Genomic DNA, 25,687 nt, shown 5'->3' on the forward strand with positions numbered 1-25,687 from the left:
TTAGCCCTAATCCTGTGGTAGAATTTTGGAACCTAGGATTCTGTTGTACAGGTGAAATCTTTACCAACTAAATCTCACTAACATAATGAACTAAACCTTTTCACAATATAAAATATTGAAGTCATTTTACAGTCAGAGGAGCATGAAATGTATCTACAAGTAGCTTGTACTGTAGCTTCTTCTTGTCTGTTGTATGCCCGTAATTTAGAAACAGATGATAGCATCATTGTTGTTACCTTTGATTTTTATAAACAATATTTATTTTTATAAATAATACTATATGGAGTCTCTGACAGTATTGGAAGTTTTCACACAACATTGCACAATGTCGTAATAACTGTGGTCTGAATAAGAGAGCAATTGTCAATACAGGTAACAATCCAGCTAATTTTTCTATTTTCCTTTAAAATACTTCCTTAGTTTTTCATGTATGTAAACATTAATTCATCTTAAATCTTCCACTCCTAGAAAAAATGTCTGTCTCATCTAAAAACAGAGAAACAATTTACTGCCTACCCAGGAGTACTCACTGAGAGACCAGAAATCTGACTATATACCAAGGACAGCTGGCTAAAAGAGCTTGGATCTGTTACTGTGGTGGGATGGATATTTTGCGATCTTAAACAAAGACTTCTCTTTTCTTTGCTGCTGCCCTAGCTTCACTGCTTGTTTCATTCACAAAAGGTGAAGCTGAATACAGGCTAAGTTGATTAAGTGAAACTTAATTAAACCTAGTGCACTGTTCTGTCCATGTAGCAGAGTTGCTTAGAGCCTGACTCCCTGTTCCATGGGTGTCCTGTCAATAGCAGTCCCCACAGATAACACTGGCCCTCTTGATACAACTTTTTTTTTTTTAAAGCATTTTAATATACACATTAAAAACAAATAATTGACATCCAGACTCCCTCCAACCATGCCCCTTTGGCTAGAGGTTGTTATTATGTAGCCAAGCTGGAGTCTCAGTTTTACCACAAAGCTTTTGGGGTAGTTTGGTCTCCTCAACAGGTAATCACACTGGGAATGATCCCTCTGTCTCCCTGTCACCTGTCTGTGAGTCTAGCAAACTATCTTTCTGTGGAGTTTCCTTCTTGCCTGTGGGGTTGGCCTCTGGATGGTTCTCTGTCTCTGTGTTCTGTTATGATCACTATCTCTCTGTAGGCTCTCTGAATGTGTCTGCTGCATCATGCCTCCTGTTCCTTTGGATCACTTGTCCCTCTTGTGCAGTCACCCTATATAACCTGAGTGCCACTCTACCCCTCACAACTCTTTTAGTCCACACCTTCTGGTGTCTCTTGCATGGTTGGATTCTCACAGGCGTGTCTGACACTAGGGACATTAGGTCCTTGACTGACCTGTCATACTCCTGTTATGCCTCCTTTCCCTGATTGCTGGCCATCTACTCTCCACAGTATCTCCATCCTTCTGGCTGCAACAGGTCTCCTTTCATCAGTAGCAGTGTTTTGGTCATGTGTCCCACCAGTGTCTGCACTAGACTGTTTTGGCACCCTTGTGATGAGGTACTCCTGTGTACCAAAAATGCTAACAAGAGGTCTGACCCAGAGGAAGCAGCCTTATGTAACAGTGTCTTCGCTGTTCTCACAACTGATTCCACCTGCTGCTTCCTGATTGCACACTTCCAGTTCCAAATGGGTTCGTAACTCTGGTGTTTGTAACTCTAAGATTCTACTGTGTGTGAGATTTATTAGATAGGAAAAGGAAATTAGAGACTTATTTACAAGGTTAAAGCAAGCAAGCAGACACACTAACGAGTTACAATCTGCCATTTCAAAATATAATATAGGCTTCTATAATCAGCAAGTTCTATTTAACCTTTAGGACTAACTGACGCCAAGCAGCTGGGGATCTGTTGTTTATGCCTGGAAACACCTTCCTGCTCTCCCCCGCCCCTCCGCCAGTCCAAGCAGCACAGAGATACCCAGTTCTTTTGATTCAGAGTTTTTATCCCCCTCCTGCCATGTGCTCTGACCTGCCTAATGAGCTGATGGGAAGAGTCCACTTGCATGACTCATCTTCACAGGGAGGAGAGCAGAACAATAAGAGTCTTAAATCTTTTTGTTGATGGTTCCTCAATCCAGATTTATGGAGTTTCCAGCTGTAAAATCCACTCAGTCTGTCATGGGTCTCCTCTCTCAGGAGGTATGTAACAATTTCTGTAGAAGAGCTGCTCTTCATACTAATTAATGTCCCTCTCCTATACAGCCATTCAAATGGTCACCGAGGCTCACAATACAACTACTCAAATATTACACTATGGAACACAGATATTACAAGTAAGATTATTGCATAAAGCAGCTTACAAGCATTTGATAGTCTAAACACTAAGCATGTTCTTATAATTCTAATACATACTTTATTAACATTGACCCACAAGTGATCCAGACAGATTCTACCTATGTATTTGTTAATGTCCATTTGACATGGGGACCTGGGCATGAGCTGGCACTTGGCCTGCCAATGTCACAGCATGTTAGCAGCCTGTGTGCATAAAGCAGTAACACCGGGGTCTACCCTTTGGATTGTGAAAAATCTGCATCACTCCACAGTTTCATTCTGCTTTGGGGAGCAGTATTTCCCCAGGACTCCTGGGACTGCTGAGAAACTTAAAGCAGTGGTGAGCTTCAGCGTAGTGCAGACTTCTCTGCCTTGCTCCCCACTAAAGTACAGTAACAGTTTTACTTTCCTGCTGCTTTTGTCCTCCTGCATGACCAGCTCTGTGTACAGCTGGAATGCCTCCTTTCACGAGATCCATCACTGGGCTAAGTTTTGTATCTGCAAAATCCAGGGCTCCGAGGGGCTTTAGATAGAGTTCCGTGGCTCACACTATCAGCTGCTCCACTGTGGAGAGCTCACAACTTCGGTGCTGCTATCACATCTCATTCACAAAGAATGAAACTGGATGCAGGTTAAGCTGTGTAAGTAAAATTGTATTATATCCTGCACACTGCTCTGTTCATGTGGCAGAATTGCTTCCAGCCTCACTCCCCACGATCCCCATTCAGCTGGTGCCCCTGTCAGTTACAGTCCTCGCAGTGAACAATGGCCCTCTACTCCAGTTCCACTGATCAGGATACTCCTCCCTAAAAAGACTTTTGATTTTAAGTGCATATCAATCTCATCCCTGATGGCTGAATGTCTTGAACAATGGATCAAAGACAGCTCCAGAGGAGTTTAGCTTTGAAGTAAAATGCAGCATGTCAGCTTCCCTGTTGCCTGTAAAACTGCTCTTTCTAGGACACAATCTACCTGATTCTACAGCACAAACCAATTCATTCTATCTCCAACCCCACCTCCTTGAAAAAACATACATATATTGACAACATGCAAGTCATTAAATAGACTCTTAAAATAGATTTCTAATGCACTATGAAGTGCTCTTTTTTCTTGGGAGCTTGAGGATTCCCATTCTGAAATGAAATGAAATGAAATAAAATAAAATAAATGTTCAATGACATGAAAGATGTCTGCACGAAACAAAGCTTGCTGCGGTCTCTCCTTTTGGACTGGCACTAGCTCTCCAGATTCCTTTTATTTTCCAACCATACTCGAACTAGTCAATTGTACTATTACAGGATTTGTAGCTCATTCTTCTCAGCTCAGCATCAGTGGTACCATCTATCAAAATCATCCCTTGGGGAAGAACATAGGCAGTATTATTACCAACATGAGAAAAATCAGTAAGGATTTTACAAAACAGAGGACATGTCATCCTAATCCTCCATTTGAACATTAGAGTTCAAATATAAGGTACTCGCATGAAATCCTCTAAGCTTAATCTCCAGCTTAGATCTGATAGGCTGCCACCAGATCAGGAATTGATAGGGCCTGATCCCCCCTTTCCTCTCTCTGGTGTCCCCAACCCTCCCTTGGTGGGACACCCAGATTCCAAATCCCTTGGATGCTAAAAGCAGGGGAGAAAACCCCTTCCCCCCTCCTTCCCAGGCTTGCCTCTTGGTCTAGCCTGCGAGTATCAAGAAACCGGTTTCTCTGCTTCCCAAGAGATAAGCGTTCTCTACCCTCAGGACAATTGAGATGCAAAATACCAACAGCTTGGCTTTGCCTTTCCCCGTGCCTGCCTTCCCGTGAGGGAGACAGGTACCTGATACAGAGGTTTCACTTTCTCTGCCTTACTAGAAAAAGAAACTTCCACAAGTTTTGAAAAAAAGAAAGCTTTATATAGAAAAAGAGACAATACAGACTAATAACTTGCATAAACATTTATACAGGCTCCTACTTAAGAAAATCTGAATACCCCAGTCTGATTTAAAAAATAGCCAATTTAAATAGACCAGCAATCACACACAGTAAGTACAAAGCAAAGCATATCATAGCCGATTTTACTTTGTTCCCGGTTTGTACTCACTGCCCCTTAGTAGAATGAGAAGAAGATTGGAATCAGTAAGGTAGCTTGTTCCTCACAGCCGAGGAACAACAAAGACCCAGCAATCCACATCTGTAAATACAACCCAAAGCTCCTCACAGCCGAATTGCTTTGGGTTCCTTTGTACTCACAGACTTTTGGTATAATATTTGAGATAAGAAGGAGTTAGGAGGAAACCTTGTTTACTCACAGCCGAGAAAACAAAAAAGACCCCGAGTATACAAATTCCCGCCCCTGACTTTAAACAATCCAGTTCTCTGATTGGTCCTCTGGTCAGGTGTTTGGTTACCCTTTCCAGGTAAAAGAAACTTAACCCTTACCTTACCTATCTACTTATGACAACTCCACTGAACTCTTAAAAGCAAAATCATGGTAGAAGTCATAAGAACAGAAGAACTCACAACAACTGAGCACAGGGTATTATGGTGCCACAAATGTACAACTAATGGCATGCTACAACTAAAGTAACATATGACGGTCAATTAAAAACAGTAGGATTCTGATAGTCATTGATTACTGAGATCAATAATGGTTGGAGCCTGAGCACCAACCCATTGTGAAGAATTCAGTGTCAGCAGCCTTGTCACATATATGCTTTCAAAAGTGCATGTGAAATCAGTAAACAAACAAAAGGGTGAACCCTTTCCTATTATCTAGCTAGGAAGCAGCACCTGTGTAAAGGAGAGGCAGCTGTGAAATGAATTTAGGTGCAATAGCTTTTGATAAATTTGAGATTAACACCTACTGTACAGATGTATAGAGCATTATTTGTTCTACTCTTTCTCTTTTACCCTTCAGCTATATTTTTGCTGTTGTTTTCCCAGAAAGAGTTAAAATGATGGACAAAAGTTAGCACAATAGTAATTGTTAAATTCAATGTGCAGATGATGATCTCTATTGAAAAAAAATTGAACAATTCTCCTTAGATAAAAATATGGATGATAAAATAGTGGACCAGGAATATAATTCTAAAACTATATATTTATACAACACTACACTACAATTAAAGAGAACTTCTGAATCTAGTAACAAACAATAATGAATCAGTCTAAGGACCAATGCTGTTTAATATCTTTGTAAATTAGATAGAAGTAAACAACATCAGATAAATAGCCTGATAAACATTTGTGTGAAAAATGTTTCCTTCATTCAGTTTACCAATATAGATATTATAGTCCATGCCATACAATAATCCTTATGTGTTATGACAGTGATTTTCAGTTAAATTGTTCAGATTGCCATGTAATATTCTTCTTCTTAGAAAGTTTTATTTACAAACTTCTTCACACGCAAAAAGTATGTTCTTTGCTAAAATGACTTGAACTACATCCTGTTTTTTAAGAGAAAAGGGATGTGATGATATAATGACATTATCTAGCAAGGAGCTAAACATGCATATTTATACAAATACAATATATATGAGATAGGAGCAATAGCTTTTGATAAACTTGAGGTAATGATCACTGCCAGTAGCAAATACAAGAAAAATGAACATTACTAGTGTGTTGAACACTACTTCCCCCTTCAATGTTTTGTCTGTATTACAATCTGTACTTCATTTCACTTCTGTTATTAAAATTATTATGATTTAATGCAAGATATATTGATAGTTTCATCAGATAAATTTCCAGTGAGTCAGCTAAAAAAGCAAAATGTGTGCAGTCATTAAGTGATCTGTTCAAATGACAGAACTTTAATTTAATCCAAATTTCCATTCAGAATAAAGCAAGCATCCGCCCATATTTATTATTTGTGACTGCTATTAAATGGTCCATGTCTGTTCCTGTTTGCCCACTGTTGTTTAAACTGTTTGTGTTTTCTTTTTTCCTCCCTTTGTCAGTCACGAGAAACGGCTTCACAAGTAAGTGTTTGTTATTTGTCTGCCTTTCCCTAGTGTTGACCATAGTGAAAGTAACCCTGACCAGTTATGGAAAGAGAACAAAAAGAGCTTAGAATCAATGTGTGAAATTCGAATGTTAGAGCAGTTCAGGGTCTCATATCATTTTCCTTAACATGTGCAAAGGCCCTCCTATAATTAAATATTGTAACAGTCTTCTACACAAATGAACTAGCATTTCCATAAAAGTCATAAACATCTGTCTCAAATTATAGGAAGTATATTTGACATATACTTAATACTTATGCACAAAAGCATAAGCTCGAAAGCTTGTTTCTTTCACCAATAGAAATTGGTCCATTAAAAGATATTACCTCAGCCACCTTGTCTCTCTAATATCCAGGGACTGGCACTACAACAACAACGCATGAGAAAAATATAGCTTTCCTATTGTCATCCTTTTTTCTGTGGTGTATTAAACAGTGTACTTGTTAAAATCTTTCCGCCAGAGAGTTATGTCTTTTATATGAATCTTCCATACTTCAGCAATTTATCCTTGCTAAAGGCTTGCACATTTCAAGCAATTAAGAACATATAAAAGGCACTCAGTGATGAAGGGCAGAAGTCTCTTTTCAACAGGCAAGACACATTCCATTGAGTTAATTGAGCTAGCATTCATACATTCCAAGACTGAAAGGGACCATCATGATCATCTTGTCTGACCTCCTGTATAACAGACCATAGAACTTATCCCAAATATTTCCTAGAGCAGATCTTTTAGAAAATTATCCAATCTTGATTTTAAAATGGTCAGTGATGGAGAATCCACCAGGACCCTGGGTAAATTGTTCCAATGGTTAATTATATTCACGGTTTAAAAATTATGCCTTATTTCCAGGCTGAATTTGTCTAGCTACAACTTCCAGTCCTTGGATTGTGTTATACCTCTGTCTGCTAGATCGAAGAGCTCATTATTAAACATTTTCCCCATGTAGATACTTATATAGAGTTATCAAGTCATCTCTTAATCTTCTCTTTGTAAAGCTAAATAGATTGACTTATTTGAGTTCAAATAGTTTTATTCCTGGCTTCTAAGAAACAGAGTGACATTGAATTCCTATTAGAAAATAGGCATAGAAGCCTCATGTTTAGAAACATAATGACAAGAAGCACTAACTAATGCGTCATCTTCTCTTGCTGTTGGGGAAAGTAGGATCATATTTATATCAAGCCACACACAGTCTACATAATGCTGTTCCAAGAGTGCACAGAGAAAAAGACTGCCCATTCCGCAGGCCATGCTGAACATTAATATGTTCTTAACTCTATTGACCTGAGTGTGACTTAAGCATGTGCTTAACTGCATTGCTGAATTGGAGCCAAAGAAGGAGACAAGAGAAAGGTCTCTTATGATTTCTTTGACAAATCTGTTTCCTGAATCCCCTAATTTCTTATGTGATTTTCCCTTTGAAGTCTCAAATTTCTATTAGCGTCGAAGAATGGGAAGACACCAAAGAACAAATAAACAACCGCAATAACCATCGTAACTCCACATCCAGTGATCAGTCAGATCATCCCTTGTTACGACGGAAGAGCATGCAGTGGGCCCGGCGGCTGAGCAGAAAAGTGCCAAAGCACTCCAGCAAAACAGCAGAGAAAATAAGTCAGCAGCGGATGAGCCTTTACAAGAGGTCAGAAAGACAGGAACTTGCTGAACTTGTGAAGAACAGAATGAAGCACTTGGGACTTTCCACAGCAGGATATGGTAAGACTATTATTATTGTCTAAGATCACCTAATTTTATTTCATAAAACCATAGGATGCCATGGGTGAAGTACAACTATAGCTGGGTGCAAAATTTTGAAATTCATAATTGATCAAATTTCTCAAGAGTTTTGATCAAAAAAGGAGAAAAATATGTGAAAAAATATTGAGCCTTTTCCAACCAGCTCTAGTTTTGGTAATCTCAATCTCTTTTTAGATGGGATATTCATAAGGCAGTTGAACCAATTGGTGCTGCTATTGCTAAAGGACATGAAATCAGAAATGAAAACCATTTTCTCTTGTATTTGGAGGTTCATTATAGAGATAATCATATTGTATATTTACAGATGTAACATCCTCTTTATTCATATAAACAGATAGTGACAGAGTTGTTGTAAATTTTGCTTATATTTTAAAGGGTTTTGTTTGTTTGTTTTTTCCTGCAGGATATATCATCTTTCCTTCGATTTTTAAAATAAGATGGGAAACATGCCCAATGTGCTCACATCACATTTATGAGTGATGCATCACTAGTTCGATGCTTCAATTTTTTTTCATCGCTCTCTCTGTTTTTCAAGTTTTTAAAAAGCATATGAAAAATATCTGTTTAATTAATACATATAGCATTGTAGCACACTTAGAGGTATATTGGGCATCTGTCCAGAGATTTTAGCACAAGAAATCAAGTTATTCATGAGCCTAAACAGCTAGACCATGATTCACAGCTCACTACATGCCATTTCAAAAGCTTCTCTCTTAGCCATTGGCAATAACTTTGGAAAACAGGTGGCAGTTTGTAGCACATCAGAGCCAACTTCCTATCCAAGCTGAAAAATCCACTGCATATTCTTTTCTGGTTTTATTTTGATTAACAATTAATCCAATGTTGGGCGAAAAACACAGGATTAAACATTAGCTCACATATCATTGTTTGCCCAATATCTGGATGAGTTGGGACCTGATTTTCTTAATTGAGTGATTGCTAAATTTGCACCAGATCTAGTCATTTTTCAGATGACTAAAACAATCTTTCATGTTCTAATGGACTTAGGGAGTGCCAGCTGGATGGAACCTAGCTCATTACATTTTGGGAGCCTGAAGAAGTAGAAAGCCATTTCTGAGTGGAGATGACATGCAAAAGTTACAGGAACAGCTGCTGTCCTAACATCTAGGTTTATAGAAGGCGTCAAGTGTAAAATAAACTGCAGTTAGTCAATAGCAAATTCCTATTTATCAGTTTCCAAAATAAAGATAAGAGGATTAATACAAGGTATTACAAATGATATTGAGACTTTTGCTATACAAACTGATTCACATATGACACAGCATTCATAAAGAAAATTTCCATCCTAGATCCTTTTGGTATATATTTGGCATTGTACTTAATTCAATTTTAAAACAGGTTCTTATTTCACCCTCGTCACATTAATATCTGAGTCTCTTCAAAGAATGCATTAAGCAACATGACTGGCATCTGTCACATGTGGTTCATTTTATCTCACATCCTCTCCTCAGGGAGGAATTGTGTGTGGAGTGATTTATTTTGTAGGATTTTCAGGGTGTCTTTTTTTTAATGTACATGCTTCTATGTGTTTATGGAAGAGAAGGTAACTTCAAAGATATGCACTGTAAACTTTGCACCTGTAGCAGAAGTTGGTGAGATGTGTGATGATTAGGTTTGTGATGGCCCTGGGTTTCTGCGGGAGTTTGTACCCCTTCATACCATTTGTACTTAAAGATTAGAGGAAGAAACTTAATTGTGACACCTGGGAAAAATGAGAGATGGTTATAACTCAAAAAGCTTGTGTCTTAACTTGAATTTTCCTTACAGTGTTCTTCTGTGCTGGAAAGTTATCATAGAAATGGTATTGTGGGGAATTCCCTGTTTATTGTTTGTCAGTAATTCTAGGCCAAATATGATCAGTTCACAATGTTTTATTTTTAACCAAAAGGCCTGCAAATTCTGCCTAGGGTCTGAGCTCTTTAGCTCATCTATTGCCAGCAAAAAATATTGTGCAATCAGAACTTAATTAACAATTCTACTGAATGTATCCAAGAGAATCCACGTTACCGTCCATAGCAGGGCTTCTTCTCTACCTCAGTGGGTCCTGTGCTTCCTTCTAGCAGTGGCTCAGGATAGCCTCTCGTCTCTTAGATTCCTCCCCCACGCACACGCCCATTTATAGTGGGTGGGGAAATTCTGTCTCCAAGAGGCCTTCCCATTTCTAGGCGTGCTAAGCCCTCACTGCTTCATTGGGGCTTTTGGACACCTCAGTGGACATCCAGTGAGAGAAAAGGGGGAGGGGGCAGTTCTGCTGTCTACTCCAGGCCCCAACCTAGGGACCCTACAAGTAGCAGCCTCACACTGCCAGTTCCCAGGAAAGCTGCTAGCTTCCCTGTGTTACTTCCGCACACTCCTTGGCTTATTGTCCCCACTTTGCTTGGGCAGGATTCCTCCCAACCTTCCAGTCAGTGGAGGAAGAGCCGCCAGTCTCTGGTAGCCCTTTCGGGCATGGCAGCACCACACCAAATGCATGGGCTCAGTCCAGGGGTGAAAGTAGAAATAGGGACTTACCAGTGAGGGACTAGGTTGGGGCCAGCTCTGGCCCCTGAAAGGGCTGGGAATGGGGGGCTCAGAGTCAGCCCCAGCCCGTCCTGTACTGGTAAGTGCCCTCCCCTCCCCCACCAGGGTAGCCTCAGAAGCTGGGGGCTCCAGCAGCAGTTTAAAGGGCTCAGGGATCGGCCGCTGCTACGCCCCCTATCCTTTAAATAGCCACCGGAGCCTGACGGAGCCCTGGGGTAGCAGCAGCAGCCAGGGACTCCGGTAGCAGTTTAAAGGGCCAGGACCATAGAGGCACCGGGAGCCCAGGGCCCTTTAAATAGACCCCAGAGCCCCGCTGCTTCTCCAGGGCTCTAGGGACTATTTAAAGAGCCCAGGACTCCTCTGTTTCTACCTCCCCAGCCCTTTAAATAGCCCCCAGAGCTCTGGGGTAGTGACATCGGGGCTCTGGCGGCTATTTAAAGGGCCCAGGGTAGTAGAGGCAGCGGGAGCCCTGGCCCTTTAAATAACCCCCAGAGCCCCACCGCTACTCCAGGGCTCCAACAGTGGGGCTCTGGCAGCAATTTAAAGGGCCTGGGGCTCCAGCCGCTGCTGGGAGCCCCAGACCCTTTAAATTGCAGCCTGGGAAAGCTGGGCCACCCTGGTGCGGCGCACTGGCTCTTGCTGGTACACCGTACTGGGGCATATTGGCTTACTTTCATCTCTGGCTCAGTCTCTCCCCTCTGACATACCTTTTCTTCAGGTCTTTGGACCTGGAAGGGTCCTTAGCTCCTGTTTAGGGTAGGGTATCTCCCCAATCTCTATACCTGCAGGGTTCTCCCCTGGTCTTTGTCAGCTTCCCCACCACCCAGCTCTCAAATAGCTCACCTTCACTCTCACAACAACTCATCACTCACCCTAACTGGCTGGGGGAAAGCTTTTAACCCATTTTGGCAAGTTCTTAATTGGCTCCAGGTCTCTTAATTAACCTGGAGTAACCCCTGCTCAGTTATTTGGGGAAGAGGGACCTGCTTATCTAGAGGCATTACCTTCCTTCCTACACCCTCCTGTAGCCCTCTGGCCTGACCCTGTCACACATCACATTAGCTGTATTAGTTCTGCAGGGCTAAAAAAAGTAAAACAGTACATTTTTTTTTTAGTAAGGAAAAACAGCTACGGCTTCTAATATAGCCAGCAACAGATCTATTGAGTGAAAAGGCGCAATTTTTACATAGTCTGTTTTCAGAAGGGAAGTTTGTATCTAGTGTTTTGGCTCAGGCCTATCTATAGGAAAAATATAAAGAGATGTTGACAAAAGAATATACTTGTCTTTTTCCCTAACACAGCAAACACAGATAGCTGAGGGGAGAGAAGGGAGAACTAACCAGGAATGATGTTTCTTTTGCTACTTCAATCAGCTTTTTCACCAAACTGTAGTTTAAAATTGATATGTAAGTAGTTTTCTCCCAGAACAGAAAAATCTAGCAGCCACATGGCTCGGAGTATTCTATATGCTGCAATTAAAATTACACATTGTCATTGTGAGAAAATCCATTGCACACTGGTTTCTGAAATGAAAAGCATGATCTGTCTTGATCAAAATTGCTGTCATGTATTTGATTTTTCCCTCCCTCTTTCCAACATATACACAGCCAAGATTACAAGACAGCTGGGAATATTGTTACTAAGCAATAACAAACCTTGTTTGTTAGAATATAGAATGATTGATGTTCCTAAAGGTGTAAGCATGACAACTTGTCATCCAAATGAAGCTACTTCTACAGGTGCTGACAGTTTCTGACCCTGATCATGACTGGGGTGTGTGTACTGTCCCTTCCAGTTAAGAACAGAATGGTGAAAATGAGTCTTTTCTGGAGATTGGGAAATAAATGAATGAACTGTTAGGCAAGGCTTCAGTTATATTTTAGCATCACTCATACACGTGAGCACGCACATGCACGCAAAACACATAAAATCTAAAGTATTAGAGCACCTATACATGCACACAGAAAGAAGCCCATAAACACAAATGCAGATCTGTCTCTGCCCCAGTAGCAGGGGGAGTCACCATTCTCCCTTGTCTTTTCACTGTATGCAGCCTTTAGAAATTGGAGCTCTACTTTCTGGGGAAGTCTGGGATGTTACAAAGACAGGAATATTTCTGACAATCAGTGATACTTTTACTGCATTAACTTTGACACAGGGTGCTCGTGTACGGTGGAAGCCCAACTGGTAAGAAAATAAGTTTTAGAATTTCAGCCGCTCTCTTACTTTAATAAAAAGTCAGTAATTAGAGTTTCCAGGGGCAGCAATGGATGGAAGCAGTTACTAGTTCCAGAGTGAGGTTCAATAGACCACACAGTTGCTGTGAAAGCACAGGATCTTTGCACAGATGGCTCTTGGTTTCTAGTGTGTTTCCAAAATAAACCCTGGCTTCCAACAGAGGCACTTGGAGAAAACTTCACAAGATTTCATCCCTATAACGGAGATCTTACCTTACTTCATGCAAATGGGGCCTCTGCCTCATTTTTCCCCTTACTGTAAACAGTTTAGCCCTTCCACTAAACCAAAACATCTCACCTTCTGTCATAATGAAAGTTCAAAACAAAACCAAAAATCCAGTCAGAGTCCAGACCACTTCATGGTCTCAGCTCTCTCCCAATGATCTGTATGTTTTCAGACCTTCAATCCAGAAGAAAGGAGAAGCACTTCTTCCCACCTGCTGCTGGAAGACCCAGCCACAGGCCTTGAGAAAAGGAAGTGAGTTCCTAGTTCCATTACCTAAGCCCCACTCTACCTCCTTGTCCAGGGTGTGTGTTCCACTTGCTCATGGGGTTCCACTCGCTCATCTGATCCACCAGCGGTTAAAAAAAAAAAAACAAAAAACCATAAGCAAAAAACAAAATCTCTCCTTTTCATGAGTCCATTTTCTCTCCAGCTTCCTCTCTTCATGGCTCCTTCTCAAAGGCAATTTAGATCCACAACCTGTTACCCCATAAGCTCACTCTGTTCTTGGGTAAAAGAGGGCATATATGAACTCATAGTGAAGGCCCAATCATCCCCAAAACAGTCTCTGTAGTTTGTTCTGTAACCATCTAACAGCCCTGAAACCCTAAACTGTTTAATAAACCTTTGTAAATTGTATGCTTTTATTCATAATGACAACCTGTATGCTAGATTTTAACTTTCTATAAACTAATTTCTAGCAAATGGCAGAACTACAGTTCCTTTTTAACCCGTTACAATATAGTCAGTTAAATATAGTAGTGAGCATTAAATGGACGTTAGTAGTCTTTGTAACAGAATAACTCGCTTAACTTTTTAAAGAACTATGAGTATTAATGTTAGGAAATTGTTAACCTGAGTGCAGGGTGGCAGAGTATTTATAATATAGCATGAACAAGATAGTTCGTTCCCAATGGCCTTATCAAAATCAGGGCCCAGTTGTACAAGGTGCTGTGTACAAACATAGGGAGGGAAGGAAGCTTGCAACCTAAGACAACAAGCATCACGTGAAAGGTGATGGTGGAAAGATATATATCATTTATAAACCTGGGCATTTAAAAATAGAGTTTTAAGAATGCAATCCAACCATTTTAACCAAAAAAAAATCAAACTTTCAAATGGATAAAAACAAAAACCTGCCATTGTGATCTGAAAGCAATATAGGCTAAAATCTTTCAAAGATGCCAAATTAATTATGATGCCCTATTAATGAGAATTTAGCATTAAAATCTCCTAAATGGCTTTGAAAATCTCAGCTGTACAGTATCAATCCACTGATCAAAGAAGTATTGCAGGATATCCTGAACCTTTGGAAAAATGAAATTTCAGATGAAGTTCATGTTCCTGGAGGTCCCAGTGCATCTGTTCAGCTCAGGGCACATTACTGAATTTCAATTAACCAGAGTTGAATTAAGCAGAGCTATGTCTACTCAGGTTGTACTTATTACAAATATAGCAGAATCTGTTTTATGAGACTTGTGGTATTTTAAGGTGATGAACTAACACAGTAAAAGGTAGACCATCAGATTACCATCAGCCAGTTCCTTTCCTATTCCCCACATTCTGTGTCTGAGTTTATTCAAATATTATTTCCACAAAATTTATCTTTCCTGTTTAAATAGATGTGTGAAGCAAGATTTCTGTAATAAATTGAGCACTTGTGTTGTAAAAAGAATTCCTATATTCAGAATTTTACAATGATGCAAGTTATTCCCTCAGTAAAAATATACCTGAGCCAATTAGTATATTAATCCCTACTAAAATGTCCAATAATTGGAAGGAAACTTAGTCTTGTGATTAAGGCCCTGGACTGAGATGTGCGCTGAATTTCTGATTCTAGTCTATATCAGGTCGTATACCTCCTTCATCGTTGTAGTATCCGGTCATATTCTAGTTGTAGATTAAGCCACATGACTAACATCTGTCACAGGTGGTTTCTTTTTTCATCCTCTCCTCAGGGGGAGAAGTGCATTCAGTGAAGTGTTTTGTTTAGGTGGGATTTTAATTCACATGTTGCTGTTTATGTTAGAGAAGGCAAGGCCAAAGAAGTGTGCCTTGTCATTGGAGTGGAAGATGGGGAGGTTTGTGATGACCCTTTGTTCCTGTGGAAGTTTGCCCCATAGCCTCAGACCAGGCTCCAAGAAAGCTCCATCTCCTGCATAGGTGAGCTTTACTCTTATGGTAGAAACTTCCATTGTGCCAGACAAGCAGAGTTGTTGACCATGGTCGTCTTTTAGATGTCCTGGATCCAGGTCATTGAGCACCAATAAGGACTGAGACCTTTGTTCTATGGTAGACTTCTTGTGTGAGCTCAAACAAGTCACTTAATCTTATGCCTCATTTCACTATCTATAACATGAATAATACTTCCTTTCTCTGATTGTAAATTCTTTGGGGCAGCGATTGTCTCATACTATGTGTTTATACAGCACCTAGCCCAATGGGGACACAGTTTTGGCTTCGGTTTTTCACAGCTACTGTAATACAAATAATAAATGTCCCCAGTTTGATCCTTGGATAATTACCCACACTTCCCCTAGCCTTACTATATATATTCATTCATGAGGTGAATATTTTTGGTAAAAAAGTGACGCATCAAAGAGCGGGGGTTGGCCTACACCAAAATTTGATAATTTTAAACTCTATGGAATCATTGAATTGAATATCTAGTACATTGGCTTTTTGTTTACCTGGAGCATCTGCAGGCATGCACTTCCCGCAGCTCTCATTGGCTGGGAACGGTGAACCGTGGCCACAGGGAGCTGAGGGGCTCCATGCCTGCAGATGCTCCAGGTAAACAAAATGTCCTGACCCGCCAGTGGCTTACCCTGATGGCCAGGAGCCAAAGTTTGCCAATCCCTGAAATATAGGATAACTCCATCAGAGAGGTCCTTTGGGGCCATCTGCCTGTCCCAAGTCAGGATAAAGGAGGAGGGTTGGGCGTGGGGCTAGCAACTCCACCCTGTAAAAAAAAAAAAATCAACCTGCTACCACACGCCAGACCAATATGAGACAACAGAGACTTTTACCCGTGGAAAAAGAAGGGTCTTCAACTCGAAGATGGATGAGGGCTGGGTGGTGAAAGCCATGGAGGAAGCCCCTAGAGCCGATTACCCTTCTTGCAATACGGAGGATTACCATAGGCACATGGAATGTGAGGACCATGTACGAGTCAGAAAGACGCGCAGTTGCAGCAAGAGATGAGAGCAACAACCTGACCCTATTAGGCATTAGCGAGATAAGATGGACGCAAGCTGACAGAGACAACTGTTGACAGAGAGACTGTTGCTGTATTCAGGACATGAAGAGAGCGACACACCCACACACAGGGTAGGCTTCATGTTGTCCAAGCAGGCACAGAGAGCACTGACTTGGTTGGGAGGCACATGGTCCCAGGATCATCACAGCATCTTCAACTAAAATGAAGAGGATTAAGAGAATGTTGTTCAGTGCTATGCTCCAGCTAATGACAGCGGAAGAGGAGGACAAAGATTATTTTTCAACAGACTCCATAAAATATTAGAGATTCTCCAGACAAAGACTCATCGTCCTTATGGGGAGACTTTAATGCCAAAATTGACCTGAAAACACAGGATACGAATGGTCATGGGACCCACGCTCTGGAGAGATGAGTGAGAATGGAGAGAGATTTGGATCTGTGTGCACTTAACACCTGGTCTAGGAGGTAGCATCTTTCCTCACAGCGGATCCACAAGAGTACCTTGGTATCACCGCAAGCGGCACAACAGAAAATCAGATCGACCATGTCTGCATTTGCAAGAAGTTCAGAAGATCCTTGCAGGATGTTAGAGTTAGAGAGGAGCAGACGCGGCGTCGATCATTCACTTAGTGTGCCAGATGAAGCTGAAGCTGAAGAAGAACTGGATAGACGGTCAGAAGAAGAGTGAGTATAGATTCAGCCTTCTGAAGCCATGAAGATCAACAAGATTGTTGGACTAATGCTGAAGAATGAAGTTCAGATATAAGGGATCGGTCCTAGAGGAAAGGAAGATGTGTACTAAACAGATGCAGAAGTCGAGAAGGAGACACTTAGTCAGTATGCCAGGGGAAATGCTTGGATTGAAGTAACACCACAGCAAGAGTGGATCAAGCAGAGACCTTGACCCAATAGAAGATAGAAAGAAGAAGAGGCAGCCGTCACAACAGCAGACTTAGACAGCAAGGCCAAGCTCAAAAGACTATGCTGAACGCCAGAGCCAGTGAAGAGAATATTAGGAAGGACAAGATGAGAGTATGTGGATGAACTGGCAGCAGAGAGAGCAGCGCACACTAGCACAGATAACCTGGAATACTGACTGTCTGCTGTATAGACACTTCCAAGCGAGTCTGTCTAGCGAAGTCAGCAACATCCCGTTTAGACAGCAGGGAAATCTCTATAACAGGACTAGAACACAACAGAATGAACAGATGGCGGAGCACTTTGAGAACTCCTGAACAGCCCAGCACCACATATCCACCAACATCAACCCAGCAATGAGGACCTCCCAATCAATTGCGATAACCAACCAGAGATGAGATCGAGAAAGCCATCACCATGATAAGAACAGGAAGGGCTGCTGACTGATACATCCCAGCAAGAGGCCCTGAAAGCAGACCTAGATGCTTCAGTGGAAATGCTATACCCCCCCCTTTGAGAAGATATGGGAAAGAAGTGATTCCAGCAGACGTAAAGAGGGATATTCATCAAAATCCCCAGAAAGGAGATCTTAGCAACTGTGCCAATTTATAGAGAATCACACTCCTGTCGGTGCAAGAGTCTTCACCGAGTCCTCTAGAGAGAATGAGGGATCCGTCGACCACAGCTACGGAATGAACAGGCAGGTTTCCGCAGAACAGATCATGCACGGACCAGATAGCACACTTCGCATCATAGTCGAGCTTCTATGAGTGGAACTCCTCGTTGTACATCAACTTTGTTGACTATGAGAAAGCGTTCGATAGCGTGGATCGAGAGACCCTCTGGAGCTCCTCCGGCACTACGGCATCCCAGCAAGGTAGTCACCTGATCAAGACTCATATGAGGTATATCCACTGTAGAGTGATCCAGGGGGCAGCTCACTAACAGCTTCCAGGTGCAACTGGGTCAACAGGATGCTGTTGTCACCACTTCTCTTTCTTGCTTATCGATGGATTATGAAGACATCTACTTACGAGGTAGAAACGGAATCCATGGATCGTGTGCCCCAGCTTCGATGACCTGGGACTTTGCTGACGACTATGCACTTCTTTCGCACAGTAAAACAGCAATGCAAGCGAAAGACCGACGTAGTGGCAGCCACGTCATCACAGGTTGGCCTCCCACGATTCACAAGGACAAGACGCAAGAGACTTAGATTTCGACTCCATCAGGTAACACCCAGTCACACTGGAATGAATCCCCCTGGAAGAAGTGCAGTCCTTCACCTTACTAGTAGCGTCATCGATCTCAGCAGGTGGCACAGACGCAGACCGCTTCAAGTAAGGGATTGGAAGCAAGAGCAGCCTTCTTACAGTGTGCTAAGAAACATCTGGCAAGCTCCAGACGAGCTGTCTTTGGCAAGTAAGATAATGTCGACTGGTTCAACTCAATGTGAAATCCGTCTACTTTATGGAGCTGAAACCTGGAAACAACCAAAACAAGCCATCAGGGAAGATCCAGACTTTCATTATAGCTTGCGCTCAAGATACAGAACACATCTGTAACAGCGCAAAGGAAGAAAATGTCTCCAGATCCGCTGGCCGGACACCATCATAATATCCACCTCTTGGAGTCGGCCCGCGTAGACTTCGCACAGGAGGAAGGAAATCAGAAGGAGAAGGTGGGGTTGGATAGGACATACATTACGCAAGCAGCCAACTAACATTACCAGACAGGCACTGTGGTGGAACCCCCAAGGCAAGCGGAAAAGAGGCCGTCCAAGAAACACCTGGCGACGCAACCTTCAGGCTTATAGCAAAAAGATGGGCTATACCTGGAACCAGCTAGAGCAAATGGCCCAGGATAGAGGACTCTGGAGATCTGTGGTTGGCAGCCCATACCCGGATTGGGGTGATGGGCGTGAGTGAGTGAGTGAGTGAGTGAAATATAGGATGGGCTCATAAAAAGGTCATACAGTTTTTGCTATTTTTACCTAACCATCTTGGGGGTTGGCTTATAAATGAACCGGCTAATGAACAAGTATACACAGTAATTAGAGTCACACAGGTTTGTCTGAGGGAAGAATCGGGCTCAAATATATTTTCTGAGACTTTAAAAAAGAAAGGAAAAACCCAGCAATTTTTCATCCATCACAAGGAGTTAAAGCAGAAAATTACATTTTTATAATCTCAACTCACGTTATTATGCAAGTCAACGGGAAATTCTGCATATGGTGGATACTTGCCTTTGGTTGGTTGGTTTTTGTTTTTGTTTGTTTTTCCCTCTGAAATTGGTTTTCTTTAAAATCCTAGTTGAATGCCAACAGTAATGTTCATTTCAGTATTTAAATTCAGGAAGACTATATGCCGAACTACAGAATGGAAAAGGTTTGATAGGTAAGCATACTCCCCTTCAGTTAATTACAGCTCTCCAAGCCCTTTCTAATTTAGAAATTTTCATTACAATATTTTTTTCAGACAAATGTCTGTATTTCGTTATAACAGAACCTCTCTTTTGGCAATCCCATTAATGGCCTCATGCTGCACAAAACATTACTGTTCTATGTATTTATCCATTTACAAAACTAAGATGCCAAATCTTAGTACACTTCTTGCTTCATCACATAATTCCACAAAAAGTCCTCTGCCTTTAAGTCCTGAAGATACATTTGTTCTCTCTCCCCAGTCCACTCCAGATTTATCTTTCTCACAACACATCTTGCTGCCCACTAAGAAATGGATCGGAACCGTTTTGTAGCCCTGTTCATTCAAACAGCCAGAGGAAGCCAAGAATGCTGCCTCTTTATGCATTCATTTTCTACTAATCCAGGGAACAAGAATCTAGAAGTAAGACTCAAACAACATCCTCCCATATTAGAGAGACAAGGTGGGTGAGGTAATGTATATGATTGGATCAACTTCTGTTGGTGAAAGAGACAAGCTTCCACAGAGATCTTCTCCAACTTCTCACTCCTTCACCAACAAGAAGCTAGTCTTATAAAAGATATTACCTCACCCACCATGCCTCTCCTCCAACAACAGTATAGATCATTAAGGCTCTAAATTTTAACTGATACTAGCACCAGCATCTTTATGTTAGTAACTGCATTCACACTAGGAGGTTGTATCAGTAACTATATTGTTTTCTAAATACATATAGTTATATTGGTATAACAACTGTGTGTAGATAACTCACAGAGAAATCATGGTGGTCTAGTGACACATATGAGAATCAACCAACTCAACCAAAAGCATACTATACTATACTATTACTATACTATACTATATAAAAAAAAAAATTCCCTCTCACCCCTGATGTGGGGTAGTGTCTTCCTCAACCTGGGTCCTCTACCAGAGGCTGGAGTTAGGTTCTGCGCAGTATCTTAAGCTTGTCCGAGCACTGCCTCTTCTGGACAGAGAGTCTATGTTGTTCCTGGGCATCTGTTGGAGCCACCACCAGCTTAGGAAGTCCCCCCCCCACAGCCCCAGATGCTCCTCCACCAGCTGGGGACCACTTGGCTTTCGCACTTTCCACTTCCTCTCTAAGTTCTCTTGCAGCCCTGCACTTCTGCAGCTTCTCATTCCTTCTTCCTTGAGTGCTGTCCTGGCACCTGCTATAGTTCTATCCACCACGCTGTCTTCTGTCCGTGTCTATTACCACGAGTGTCTGTGTGATTGGCCAGTACCTGCCTGTCCGTCTGGATTCTTGCCCCTGCTGATTCTCCATCAACCCTTCTGTGGAGATCTCCATCTGGTCTTGGGAGGGTCTAGCCCATATGCGTGCAGATGTTCCTGTGACACAATGCCAGCCACTTGTTGTGCCGTTCAGTGTATGCTGTTCCTGCCTGCATCTTACATCCTGCCACTATGTGTTGGACTGTCTCTGAGGCCTCTCTGCACAGTCTGCACCTTGGATATATATATCATTAGCATAGACATTGGGAATCTGAACATAAAACCTACCCAGAACCAGGGTGTCGCTGATAATTAGCATTTCATAAAAGTAATGTATTCTTTCAGAATGTGAAATATTTTTTCCCGTTTAAATGAACATGAGTGAACTCAGCACAGAGGAAACATTCCTTATCTACCTATCTTGTAAATACAAACTTTTTTTATTTGAATCACTATTTAGGATAGGTACCAAAATCAAACAAAACTAGAGATGGTGATCTAACAGATACCAGAGGGCATTGTGTGACAATCGGAAAAAAAAATACAAAAATCGGGCTTTGTGGATAGAACATGTTCCAAGCTGCAGTGTCACAGTCATCATTTGTGACAAGGGTATTATAAGAAATGACTATAAAGTAATGAGCAAAAAACCCTCTGACTCCTACTTATAATAGCATTCACCAATCAAGCCAACTATTTTTTTAACTAATTGACAGCGTATGTTCCTGCTTCCTGTCAAGTAACATATACATATGCTGCAAGAAAGACACTGACTAAACAGAAAATTATGTTGTATAAAAAGATGTCTTGAAAGTGGCAAACGTAGAAAATAGGGGGGAAATCACTTAAAATACTGGTCATTTCCATAGCAAGCAATCAGCTTCTACCACTGTCTGCATTCTAACATTTTGCATTCAGGGAAATAATATTTCTCATCCTGATGGCTAAATTCATTTCTCCATTACTCCTACTTTAAAAATGAAAAAGTTTAAGATCTGAAACCAGCTAAAGAATATACGTTTTTACCAACATTTACAAAGAGAATAAATACATTTCAAATCAAAATAATCTTAAGAGACTGTAGGATATTCTCAAGTTACAAACAGTGGTGTTCAGGCATCTGAATTTGCTACATAGAACCTAAGTCACTGATTTAAGTATTATAGCTAAGAAGAAACAGAATCCTGCCCTCAGGACTTAGGAGACAAATGAAGTGGAAGTTATTTTCAGCTATTTTTGTAAATTTTAATTTGTACATTGGCCCTAGTTAGGACCTTGAATTGTATCCAGTGTTGGAGAGCTAAGCCAGTTCGCTGAATGATGGTGTGAGAAGTTGTCATGTACCCATTCTACCTAGGAGATTGGCTGCAGTATTCCTTATTAGCTGTAGTTGATGTATGGTGTATCTTTGTGTGTGGTATCTTTTTAGTTATCAGCTCTAGGAACATTGAGCATCCTTAACAAGTTCCACTGGTTTGAAATGCTTTACCAATTCCAGAGATATTTCGTGTCTTTATGATTCCATTACAAAATATTGTATTTTTCAACTCGGTGGAACTATTTAAGTGGGATCATAGTAGATGTTTATACGTTATTCACCACTGTCACATCCTAGTGACTCAGAGTCCACATCAAAGTGATATGTGTGGAGCACTGAGGCCAGATCTTTGACTGTGAGGGGCAAGCATAATTTTATCATCAATTGAAGCTAGAAGACAACATTTCTAGCTTCCACCGGTATTCAGATGAAGAGAGTTGAATGCAACTCTGAGCCCGGGCACCACCCTGGCAGTTAATGGATTAATGCCCTAAGCAAAGCACACATCTGTTTTACTCAAGTTTGAACTTGCCATTATTCAAGTAGTGCTTATTTCTTATTTGAGGCACTCCTTGAAGGCTTGACTTTGTTCTCAAACTATCTATCTGTTCTAATTCTTGACAAGCATCCATTTGTACACAGTGCTGCAAATCAATTAGACCTGGATTCAACAAACCACTTAATCACACTTTCAAGTCTCCTTGAAGTAAGTGGGATTTAGGAACATGCTTAACTGTTTGGCTGGATAGTGGTCCTCTGTGACTTCACATTAGAAGTCTAATCCTTAATAACATGAGAAGCACAAGTAGAGAGTCTTGCATTGAAGTCTGTTTGATTACTGAAGCCCAAATGGGACTTGAATTACTGGACTCAGCACCAATTACCTAGAATTTCAGGCTCAAATCCTAGTAGACTCCATGCAGCCCTTCATCCTGTGCTATGTATTTCATTCTTTGTGGGTCTTTTGAGACCTTAAAATTCAGAGTCCTCTATTCTACATAGATGTTAAAGAGCTCATGACATTTTTTTTTTTTTTTTTAAGTGTGAGCATTAACTGCAATATCTATTGGGAAAAAAAGTATTCCTTCCCACACTGTTATTCAAAATGCTGGTTAGTTGCCAGCATCCGTGCCATAGGAGGCTGCAATTCAGTCATGCGATATGTAAATCATTTATACTTTGGGATCCTTCAAAGTGAGGTGTAAATATAAAACATGTATATATGTAAATATAAAACATGTTTCAGCTGTCCAGTGTGACTTGATAATACATCAAGTTACATGTTGGCAAGAGGAAGATAACACTGTGTATAGATGTTCCCTCAAAGGATTTTCCTATTCAGCTTACTAAGAAGTGATAAATTAAATAAAAGCATTTTCAAAGCATATGATGATAGAGAATTACATTTGTTATCAGTAAGGGGATTCTGCTTCCAGTTTGATAGTGATATCCCCTGGTTGTAGGTGGTTGGTTGGTATGATAATATTTCTGTGTTGCTCTTAAAAATTGAAATTGCTACAATAATGGACATACAAACAGCTTAGCTACTTCTGTGGTAGAAGAAGTCACTAACTGTAACAGTCTTCAGTGTATTCTCAAAAATAGATATTGGTACTTTATTTTGATAATTTCTTGGGAAAGTATAATGAGCCTCTGTCAAATATTTCCAATGAAAGCAATTTGAAAGTAGATTTTGAAGTTAAAGAAGTTGCTGAATTTATATATGGGGTCACTTTGTGAAACAAGCCTCATAGTTCCCTTTTGACAGCTATATGGACGGAACACAATTTGTTAAGGTTGATTTATCAAAAGCTATAATTCTTACCATTTCCTTGTAAATAACCTAATACGTTCTGTATATTTTTTGTCCTCTAGATGAAATGAATGATCATCAAAACACCCTATCTTACATCCTGATCAATCCTTCTCCAGATACAAGACTAGAGCTGAATGATGTTGTGTAAGTTGATGGCATAAATCATAAAATCCACAAACCGTCTCATTTTCACTTTCATGCCGGAATTCATTTCTTTTATCTTTTGCACTTTATTGCTGTTTATTATTTTCCTCTCAGGAGGAATCATTTCCATGCACATCCAAAAAAATTATACAAGAACTCATCCATTAACTTAGACCAGATAATTTTTAAGTTTTTTTTTTTTCTTCTTTAAACAACTCTGCTTCTTCCTTCTAACTTGGAGTGTCAGATAAAATTAAATTAACAAAAATCACAGCTCTCAGATACCTTCATACTATATTACATTCTCACTCTTGTTTCTTGCTTGTGAGTCACTAAGCATCAATAAAAACATTGTAAAGTCAAGCTTTCAAAGACATCCCAGTAAATGATTTCAAAGATCATTTTCTTTAGTGATTTGAGGGCCTGATCCAAAGCCCACTGAAGTGAATGGGCTTATGCCATAGACCTAAAAGGAAGAAGTGACTAGTAAATACAGTAAGATACCAGTTACATGATCCTAAGACTTTTAGGCATTGCTTTAAATACTTTTCTTTTTACTTGGTTATCAAGAATTTCAGCATTCCAGCACCTGCCCATTTTGACACTTTTGCAGAATAGTAAAAAAGCCATAGCATTGGATGGTAGCTTTAAAATATCACATGATCTACATTGAAATAATGTTGTTTTTTGTTCAGACAGTCCGCTCCTGTCTTCACCTTCTCACACAATTGCTTATTTAAAAGAGAGAGATGAGAGAGGTTATTGTGCCAGAAACTGACAAGCACCAAACAATTTTCACATAATCATTTAGATAAGTTTTGTAAGAATGAAAGTACACCTTTGTCCCAAACTCAGGCCAACAGTTTTGACGTTCAAATAGGTTCCGGCTATTTAATTGTTTCCTGACTCTGTATTTCCTCATTTTGGCCAGAACCAAAAGCAGAAACATTGTAGTGCTAAGAGAAATGCATAAGCTTTTCCAACCTGGATGGAACACTTGAGAATTCAACCTTGTGATATTGGGGTTTGATCCAGCTGGAGGCCAAGCACTCCAGCCCCACTATGCACTTCACTTTAATGGGACTATTCACATGTTTAAAGTGAAGCATGTGCTTTGCTGGATCAGGGCCAGAGTGGTCTTCAATCTCCATCGAGGACTGTTGCATCATCTGTATGTGGCCATGAGTCACAAGACACACAACTGTAGGTGTCTGAAGAGATATTCAGGAAAAATGTAATAACTAGTGCACACACCTAGTATTTGCTATCATCTCAACAAAACTATAATTTTGACTAACAGGCTTTTTATTTTGGGCATACCATTGATTTTTAAAAACATAATATCTTTATCACTTACTTGCTAAACATATACAACATGGCACACCATTTGAGATACAGAAAAAGATGCCATGCCCAGGGCCACCCAGAGGATTCAGGGGGCCTGGGGAAAAGCAATTTCAGGGACCCCTTCCATAAAAAAAAAGTTCCAATACTATAGAATACTATATTCTTGTGGGGGGTCCTGTTTGCACAAATTGCCCCCCCCCCCCCCC

The 25,687-nt window shown here is 40.7% G+C and overlaps 1 protein-coding gene across 4 annotated transcripts in view; it reads left to right on the forward strand.

Annotated features, from left to right (window-relative positions):
- Positions 1–25,687, forward strand: part of KCNT2 (potassium sodium-activated channel subfamily T member 2) — a 289,822-nt gene that overhangs the window by 255,929 nt on the left and 8,206 nt on the right. For all 4 annotated transcript variants that reach the window (XM_075067853.1, XM_075067855.1, XM_075067854.1 and 1 more), the window contains 2 exons: positions 7,710–8,001; positions 24,050–24,134. In XM_075067853.1, coding sequence (XP_074923954.1) covers positions 7,710–8,001; positions 24,050–24,134 — 377 coding nt within the window. The remainder of the gene's footprint in view (positions 1–7,709; positions 8,002–24,049; positions 24,135–25,687) is intronic.

This window comes from Chelonoidis abingdonii, chromosome 7 (assembly GCF_003597395.2).
Source record: "Chelonoidis abingdonii isolate Lonesome George chromosome 7, CheloAbing_2.0, whole genome shotgun sequence".
Taxonomy (NCBI): domain Eukaryota; kingdom Metazoa; phylum Chordata; order Testudines; family Testudinidae; genus Chelonoidis; species Chelonoidis abingdonii.